Genomic DNA, 9,623 nt, shown 5'->3' on the forward strand with positions numbered 1-9,623 from the left:
TGTGCGCATTCTCCGGACGGAAGAGAATTCTGTGTCAAACCGCGTTCCCGGCTCTGAGCGCGGTTCAGGGCCGCGCACGCGCAACCCGCCCGAGTGAAGCCCAGTGAAGGAGGAAATTTCATCTGCAGAACTCAGCTCCCATTGGAGCGGAGAAAAATCAGGGGTGGAGCACATTGTCTTGCGCCTGCGTCTTGCGGGCGAGCGCGCTAGCGGTCGGCGGCGTTGTTGGCGGGAGAGACTGCAACGCTGATGTCTGAGGAGCGATGCCGAGAGAAATCATCACCCTACAGTTGGGCCAGTGCGGCAATCAGAGTGAGCGAACCTCCAGACCCTCTGCCTGCCAGGTTCCTTAGGTGCAGTAGGCAATAAGGTGATAGATTCGGTCTGTCCTCAGGATCCTAGTTCTCCCCCGACAAAGGCGGTCCCCAGCCCTGTGTCCAACTGCCCAAAGCCAATGGACGTTCCCCTGTCCCGTCGCTGTCCTAGACACTAGAGAGTTCCAAGGCTAATCTAGATCCCTAGATTAGACTCAGGCGTTCAGTCCCCCACTGGCTATTTGGAACCTACCCAGACCCACATATCCTTTTTCTTCTCCCGCCTCCCTCTCTTAGTTGGGTTCGAGTTCTGGAAACAGCTGTGTGCTGAGCATGGCATCAGCCCCGAGGGCATCGTAGAGGAGTTCGCCACCGAGGGCACTGACCGCAAGGACGTCTTTTTCTACCAGGTCTCCCCCCACCCCAACCCTGTCCCCCAGACTTCACCAGAACCCTGGGAACCTGAAGGGACTGGCAGCGACCTGGTGCTGGGAAACTCACTGGGCAGATGGGAACAGAATGGCTGGCTGTCTTGAGGGAGGGCCTGCAGGAGCCAGAGTTGGGGCACTCAGGACTTGACCCATCCTAGCTCATTGGGCCCATCCTGGTTTCCCTTTGACAGGCAGATGATGAGCATTACATCCCCCGGGCCGTGCTGCTGGACCTGGAACCCCGGGTGATCCATTCCATCCTCAACTCCTCCTATGCCAAGCTCTACAACCCAGAGAACATCTACCTGTCTGAGCATGGAGGAGGGGCTGGCAACAACTGGGCCAGCGGATTCTCCCAGGTCATTCGCTGTTCCCCTGCGGGGCTCTCAACTCCTTGGGTGGGCACAGGCCCTGTGGTTTGTCTACAGATGAAACTAGGTCAGAGGTGTGTGAGTGCTGGAGTGATAGCCGTGGCTTCAGGATCTAACTGGAATGCTTAGAAACCCGTTCTAGCTAGTGCTTTGTTGCAGGCTACTTAGGTACTTTACATGTTAGCTTTGTAAACCTCTGACTAACCCTAGAAGTAGGCACTATGGGTTTATGATATTTTATGTACTTTTTCAGACTCCAAAACAAAAACTATGAAGCCAAAGATATTTCAAACTTCGCTTAGCAAAACCAAAGCTCAATAGAGAAAGCTATGTTGCTGCTTCTAGTCAACGTTTTTGTCATCGCTCAGACGTCACTGTAGAAGTATTAGGATGGGGGCTGGAGAGATGGCTCAGTGGTTAAGAGCACTGACTGCTCTTCCAGAGGTCCTGAGTTCAAATCCCAGCAACCACATGGTGACTCACAACCATCTGTAATGGGATCTGATGCCCTCTTCTGGTGTGTCTGAAGACAGCAAGTATACTTATATGTAATAAATAATTCTTTAAAAAAAGAAATATTAGCATGTCAGAGAGCACACCTCTGCCCTCCATGGTTATATTAGTAGTATTGTTTATTTTTGCAGCTTCTAGGAATGTGTTCAACATCACATACTAGACATACTGCTGAGCTGCACATCACATTCCCAGCCTTTTTGTTAAATATGAACATTTATTATTTATTTTTGAGACAGTGTCTCTGTGTGACCCTGGCTGACCCCGTGTAGACCAGGCTGGCCTCAAACACACAGATCCGCCTGCCTCCTGCCTCCCAAATGCTGAGATAAGTGAAGGGACTGAAATAGATGAATCTTCCTGAAGTCACATGACCAGTTGGCCATGAGCTGCAGTAGTAGAGATGGCTGGACTTACTGCAGGGGGAGGCAGAAGAATCAGGATGTCAGGGTTATCCTCAGCTTCATAGAGAATTAGATGCCAGCCTTGGCTACATGAAACCCTGTCCAAAAAAAAGAAAAAAAGTAGAGTTTTTGATGGCATAAGCCAGGTCCTACTGGGGCTCTAGGAACTATATGTGACAGGTCATCTTGGTTGGGTTGTAAAGTATTTGCTTATCATCACTGTCGTGGTACCTCTCAGTGCACAGCAAGGCAGCTAGGATGCATTCATGAATCAGGCAAGGGCGGAGGGCTGGAGAGATGGCTCAGCAGTTAAGAGCACAGAGCTCCTGAGTTTAATGCCCAGCAACTGCATGGTTGTTCACATCCCTCTGCAATGGGATCCGATGCTCTCTTTGGAGTGATGCTGTCTTCAGTCATGCAGGCATACGTATAGAGTGCCCATATACATATATAGGCATGTATATGTGGCTACTCTGAGGTCAGTTCCTGTCCCATGCTCTGTCCACACTCTGTCCCACCTTACCCTTCTCCATATCTGTCCAGGGAGAAAAAATCCACGAGGACATTTTTGACATCATAGATCGGGAGGCAGACGGCAGTGACAGTCTAGAGGTGAGTGTACCAGGAACGTCAGTGGAGACTTGGCAACACCATTTATAAATTCTCTGTCATGGGCCATTGAGATGGCTGAGCAGGAAATGGTGTTGTGTCCAAGTTTGACGACCTGAGTTTAATCCATAAGACCCATGATAGAAAAAGAGAACTAATTCCAAAAAGGTATGCTCTGGGGCTGGAGAGATGGCTCAGTGGTTAGAGCATTGGCTGCTCTTCCAGAGGTCCTGAGTTCAATTCCCAGCAACCGCATGGTGGCTCACAACCATCTGTAATGAGATCTGGTGCCCTCTTCTGTCTGTTATGTCTGAAGACAGCAACAGTGTACTCATATAAATTATATAATAAAATCAATAAATTTTTTTTAAAAAGGTATGCTCTAAGTCTGCTTAGATATAGTGGCACACATGTGAACATACACACACACATCATAATTTTTTAAAAGCTACCTATTAGGTACAAGACCAAATCTTTAGAAAAAAATTTTTGCGGGGCTGGAGAGGTGGCTCAGCAGTTAAGAGCACTGACTGCTCTTCCAGAGGTCCTGAGTTCAATTCCCAGCAACCGCATGGTGGCTCACGACCATCTGTAATGAGATCTGGTGCCCTCTTCTGGTATGTCTAAAGACAAAGACAGTATAGTCATATACACAAAATAAATAAATCTTTTTAAGGGGGTGGGGGACAGAGTCTCCTAAACAATGAGGGACTTGGGAAGACAAGATTCCAAGACACTGTGAGATGTGTCTAGTTGGATATTAGGGCTAGAGAGATGGCTAGTGTGGTTAAGAGCACTTCCTGCTCTTGCAAAACACCTGGCTTTGGTTCCCAGCACCCAGCATGGTGGTTCACAGAACCTATAACTCCACTTCCAGGATCTGATGTTCTCTTCTAACCTCTACAGGCACCAGGTACACACACATATATATATATGCGCATGCATATACATACATGCAGGCAGGTTGTGAAATAAAAATAAACTTAAACATTTTAAACTGAATCCTGTCACTAAACACCGAAACACTTATAGCCTCTTTCTTACACAGGGGTTTGTACTGTGTCACTCCATTGCTGGGGGGACAGGCTCTGGCTTGGGCTCCTACCTCTTGGAACGGCTAAATGACAGGTAAGCCTGTGTTTGTGGAACTAGGTGAAGATAGGTGCTCTCTTTGTTCCCTAAGGCACTTGGGACCCAGCAGACATAGTTTCCTGTGGGCTGTATCCCTTCAATTCCCTCCGATTGGGAGGAACTGAAGGTGCAAGGCAGAAACCCAATAACACTTCCAGGGTTCAGCTCAGCATGTGGGTCCCGCTCTGAATGGCCAAGGAATGTGTTCAGATTTGGAACCTAGGATTTTACAGTATCTCTTCCCTTGCCCTTTGGAGGTTTTATCCTTTCAAAAGCTGTGATCTCCTGTTCACAGACAAATGCTCCTAGAACCGTTTAGAAGGTTGATGTTCACAAAATCCCTAATCTGTTGCCCTCTTCTCTCAACTCCACCAGGTACCCCAAAAAACTAGTGCAGACATACTCCGTGTTCCCCAACCAGGACGAGATGAGTGACGTGGTGGTCCAGCCCTACAACTCCCTCCTCACCCTTAAGAGGCTGACCCAGAATGCAGACTGTGTGGTGAGGCCTGGATTCTTGTTCCTGCTCCCATCCCCCTGTCTGTTCATCTTCATTTTGAGCTCTCTTGTGCCATAAGCTTGAGAAAGTCCCTTTGGAGTGAGAGTTTCCAACCATTAGGCACAAGGCTAGACTCAGGCCAAGGTTCTGATGTTCTTCATAAATCTTCGACCCTTTCCTGTCTCTTGTAGGTGGTGCTGGACAACACGGCCCTGAACCTGATCGCCACAGACCGCCTGCACATCCAGAACCCGTCCTTCTCCCAGATCAACCAGCTGGTGAGTCCCACTCCGGGAATGCAAGCCATCTGTCTTCAAGAGGGTCACCAGAGGAGGGATGTTCCACCTCCATCAAGCCGGTAATATGGTATCTCCTGTCTCCAGGTATCCACCATCATGTCAGCCAGCACCACCACCCTGCGCTACCCCGGATACATGAACAATGACCTCATCGGCCTCATCGCCTCGCTCATTCCCACCCCTCGGCTGCACTTCCTCATGACTGGCTATACCCCCCTCACCACAGACCAGTCAGTAAGAGCCTCCCCAGTATCCTAGGACTGTGGCCTTCCTCTTTCCCACACTCTTCCCAGGAGCTGCTCTTTGCAATTCTTCTCCACCCACCTCCCCTCTGTCTGTGCATGTCTGGGTTGCTCCCTGACTGCTGACCTGGTCCCCGTGAACCCACGTTCCCTCAGGTGGCCAGTGTGAGGAAGACAACGGTCCTGGATGTCATGAGGCGACTGCTACAGCCCAAGAACGTGATGGTGTCCACAGGCCGGGATCGTCAGACCAACCACTGCTACATCGCCATCCTCAACATCATCCAGGGAGAGGTGGACCCCACCCAGGTAAGGGAAGCCCCCTCACCCTAGCCTCGGGACCACAGGATGGAGAGGAAACAACCGCCACCTTCCTGCCCACCCCAGGTCCACAAGAGCCTGCAGAGGATCCGGGAAAGGAAATTGGCCAACTTCATCCCCTGGGGCCCGGCCAGCATCCAGGTGGCCCTGTCAAGGAAGTCTCCCTACCTGCCCTCAGCCCACCGGGTCAGCGGGCTCATGATGGCCAACCACACCAGTATCTCCTCGGTGAGCACAGTCTCCTGTTATCTTTGTGTTACTGGGGATCAAACCCAGGGCTTCAGGAATGGTAGGCAGCTCTCCCTGCTCTGAGCCACACCCCTAGCTTCTGGTCTTCTCTGGCCACTCTGCTCCACTCCCTACTGTCCTTAGCTCCCCCACCCTGTCTGTCCCTAGTTCTGTGTCCTGTGCTGGATGCCATTCTGAAGCTTGCCTTCATTCTAACTGATTTACCCCACCATCTTTGTTCCTTCCATCCCTAAGCTTTTTGAGCGGACCTGTCGACAGTTTGATAAGCTGCGGAAACGAGAGGCCTTCATGGAGCAGTTCCGCAAGGAGGACATCTTCAAGGACAATTTTGACGAGATGGACACCTCCAGGGAGATTGTGCAGCAGCTGATTGACGAGTACCATGCAGCCACACGGCCAGACTACATCTCCTGGGGCACCCAGGAGCAATGAGTCGCCCAGAACAGGGACCCTTATCTGCCTTACCGGTCAGCCCAGGCCTGGCTGAATTCGCCTCAGAGCACAGATCAGGGACCTCACAAATCATTCGAATACACATGCACTGTCTGTTGGCTTAGGGGTGGGTTTACTTCTTTGAGAGTATTTATCTTTAATAAAGCACTGGATGTGAATCAGATCACTGGTCTCTGGAATCACACTTGGGAGCAGGGGTGAGGGTGCCTGTTTCTACATCACTGATGGTTTCCTTCTTCCGACATCTTCAGCTCCGGGCAGAAAGCCGCCTCTAACTTTGCCTTTGGCCTAATTGTGGAGGACACAGATGGCTCTTGACCCTGCCGGAATTCCTTCCCAGCATAAAGGGAACCGCAGATAAGATCTTTTTCTCTGTCCAACCTCCTCTGGTCTCAGTTCCTCCACACTGTATCAGACAAACACTCCTCCACTTGTACATTTCCACACTGGAGTGTCCTGTTTGCAATGGCATGCCTGGGGCCACCACGTTACCTACCTCTAGCCCCCTAAGCAGGGAAGTCAGCCTATGTGCCTTCTTCTGTCCGGCAGAGCAGTCAGTCCCAGAAAGCCTTGACTGCAGTCTAGGGAACATCAGGAGACCATGTCCAATGCCTAGACCAAGCAAAGTCAAAACTGGTTCCATTCTTGTTCTCAACTGGTCTTCATTCACGTAAAGTTTTTATTTTTAATCCTTTTGGTTGTAATTATGAGTACGTAGGAGCCTTGGGATAAGTATGGAAGTCAGACAATAACTTGAGAAGTTTCTCTACCACCATGTGGGTCCAGGGAACAGAACTTAGGTTGTCAGACTGGAGGGCAGGCCACTTTGCCTACCAAGCCATCTCACCACCCCATTTTTCTTTTTTTAATATATTTTTGATGTATGGGTGTTTTAGCTGCATGTATGTGTGTGTGCTGTGTTGTGTACTATGTACTTGTAGTACTGGCAGAAGCCAGAAGAGGGTGCCAGGTCCCCTGGAACTAGACTTAAAGACAGTTGTGGGTTGGAAGCTCCTTGTTGGTGCTAGGGACAGAACTCAAGTCCTCTGGAAGGGTGCCCAGTGTGTTCAACCTCTGAGTTGTCACTCCAGTATCCTCCTCCATTTTTAAAAATTCCAGTTATCTAAAAGGCCAGTGGGGGAAAGATCACAGACAAACTGAGAATTTGTGGCTCTTAAACCCTTAGAATCCTGCTGGGCAGTGGTGGTACATATCTTCAGTCCCAGCATGTGGGAGGGAGAGTTATGCAGATCTCTGACTTAGAAGCCAATCTGGTCTACAGAGTGAGTTCCAGGATAGCCAGGAATACACAGAGAAACACCGTCACTGGATGGATGGATAGATAGATAGATAGATAGATAGATAGATAGATAGATAGATAACAGAATAAAAATTTTTAAAACAACAACAAAACCTATAAAACAGAACAAAATCCTTGAGATCCAAGCCCGGCAGTAGTGCCACCCAACTTCCATCCCAACTCTCTACAGGCAGGTAGATCTCTAAGTTCCAGGCTAGCCTGCTCTACAGCTAGAGTTCCGGGACATCAAGGGTTACACAGAGAAACCTGTCTCGAAAGACAACAAAAACCTACCTACCCCTCTAAATCCTTGGGATCCAAAGAGCAGGTTCTCCCTAGATCATGGAGGACTGCAAATGGCCCCACTAAGCTCTTACCTGCTCCACAGGGAAGAAGTACCATAACTGTTAAACATCATGCCCCACATGCTTTGGTTCATTTAATCATAATTACAAACTTATGAAGGGGTGGATATCATTACCTGTCTTGTTTTAAAAATGGGGAAACAGCAAAGTAGATCACAAAGACACCCCATTAAGTGGCCTTAAGCGACAGAGTTGAAACAAGCTCTGCTATGCCTGGCATCTGTATTTGTTTTTAAGTAAAAGCCAAACTGGTAAAAGTAAAATATATATCGGCAACTGCTGGTTCCCACGCATGCATTCTCACTCTGAGAGCATTCACATGGAGTTGCAGGTTACAGAGCTGGATTCACTCCCTGCCACGCAGTCAGTTAGCCACCCTCTCCCGGCTGTCTCTCCCCAAGCTGGGAACTTTGCTCACATTCCCCATGGCCCAGTAAAAGGTAAAATCATGACTTGACAATCAATAATTTATCAAACAGATTTATATGTTAACTTCTCAATCTACAATCCATCCACACAATAAGATTGAAATCAGTTGACAAAGACATAAACTGCCCACCTAGATAAGTCAAATTGACTCATAGAAACCCTTAAAAATATTCATATCTATCCACCCCAATTAAGATCACCTGGATCTAGATTGTCTTTTGCCAGCTCCATCTTAATTCTCTTCGATCTCCTCCTCCCTCCTTCCTAGACTTTTCCCTTCCTACCCTTCCTTCTCATCCAGTGATAGGCTGGACCCACCTTGCTGCATAGTGGCATCATCCTACATGTTTTTAGATGTATTTATTTTATTTCCACATGTGTGTATGTGTACCATGTGTATACCTGGTTGACCACAGGGGTCAAAAGAAGAAGGCATTGGATTCTGTGGAATTGAGCTCCTGGTGGTTACTAAACCCAGGTCCTCTGCAAGAGCAAATGTTTTTAGCTGCTAGCCCCTCCTTTTTTGAGATTGCATCACACTACGTAGCCCAGGCTGACCTAAGATTTACCATGCTCCTCCTGGTTCTGCCTCTGCTCCCACCCCGCCCCTGCCCACTAGATTATGTGTGTCCATTGTGTGATGCTGGGGAGCAAACTTAGAACCTGTGTGAACTGAGCAAGCACTGTGCTGCTGTTCTACACTCCCAGGTCTGGTGTCTGGCTCTAACCATTGGCATTCCTTTTGTATCTTCCAGGCCAGTACTGAACCTGCTAATTGGGGGGGTGGGGGTTTGGAGCCATGAGATGAGCTCATCTCATGATTTTCGAGGATCTGTGGACCTTGAAACATTTGATTCTTTTTTTTTTTTTTTTTAAGATTTATTTATTCTATGTTTATGAGTACACCAGACTCACCAGAAGAGGGCATCAGATCCCATTACAGATGGTTGTGAGCCACCATATGGTTGCTGAGAATTGAACTCAGGGCCTCTGGAAGGGCAGTCAGTGCTCTTAACTGTTGAGTCATCTCTCCAGCCCACATGTTTGCTTCCTGTCTTGGGAATATACTAATATTCAACTGCCAAGTATCCATCTCGAAGTGCAAGGTGGCTGATAACATGCCTGCCCTTAGGATGTTTGAGGCAAATACTTCTCTTCTCCCTAGGCTGGGAGACTGAGTCTGTGGTCAGTTTGCTTTGTCTGATAGTCAATAGAGGGAAGAGTATACAAGCCAGCCCCCTACGATAAGATGAAAGCCTCACAGAACTAGTCAGCAGGAAATAGGCAGTCAGACCCCAGCCCCAGACTGTCTTAGGAATAAGGAGAGTGCAAGTCCATTCCATCAGAGTCAAAGCAGAGCCATCTTTGACTATCCCTGTCCTTTGCCAAGACCCACAGGGAGCTGACTCAGGGACAGGCAGCATAGTCATAGCTAACCAGCTGCCTATTCCCTCTCAGGGAGGAAAGTGACTTCTGTGAAAGCCAGTGTGCACCTGGTCCCCCCTCAGCTCCACTTCCTACTTCCCTGGGTGCTCAGCGCAGTCCTTGCCGTTTGCTGACCTTAATCCTGATGACCAAACTTTTTTCTTCCTCTGCATAAGTGGTCTACTGGCCCACCTCCAGGCCACAAGCAATCCCTGAGCCCTCCTTTAGGGGATCCGGTTAAGGCAAGTATGGATCCCCAGGCTTGTGC

At 48.9% G+C, this 9,623-nt stretch overlaps 1 protein-coding gene across 2 annotated transcripts in view; it reads left to right on the forward strand.

Moving 5' to 3' along the window:
* Positions 1–28: 28 nt before the first annotated feature.
* LOC308425653 (tubulin gamma-1 chain) overlaps positions 29–9,623 on the forward strand; it is a gene marked incomplete at both ends in the record, with an annotated part of 41,201 nt that continues 31,606 nt past the window's right edge. The window contains 11 exons of one of the 2 annotated variants that reach the window (XM_080923076.1): positions 29–312; positions 612–724; positions 937–1,104; positions 2,577–2,645; positions 3,691–3,770; positions 4,149–4,275; positions 4,464–4,550; positions 4,656–4,805; positions 4,970–5,122; positions 5,201–5,362; positions 5,618–5,988. In XM_080923076.1, coding sequence (XP_080779202.1) covers positions 264–312; positions 612–724; positions 937–1,104; positions 2,577–2,645; positions 3,691–3,770; positions 4,149–4,275; positions 4,464–4,550; positions 4,656–4,805; positions 4,970–5,122; positions 5,201–5,362; positions 5,618–5,815 — 1,356 coding nt within the window. Of the gene's footprint in view, positions 313–611; positions 725–936; positions 1,105–2,576; positions 2,646–3,690; positions 3,771–4,148; positions 4,276–4,463; positions 4,551–4,655; positions 4,806–4,969; positions 5,123–5,200; positions 5,363–5,617; positions 5,989–9,623 lie in introns of those variants that run through there. The other variant, XM_080923079.1, reaches the window with a different exon arrangement.

The sequence above is a fragment of the Micromys minutus genome (genome assembly GCF_963924665.1).
Source record: "Micromys minutus genome assembly, chromosome: 10".
NCBI classification, from domain to species: domain Eukaryota; kingdom Metazoa; phylum Chordata; class Mammalia; order Rodentia; family Muridae; genus Micromys; species Micromys minutus.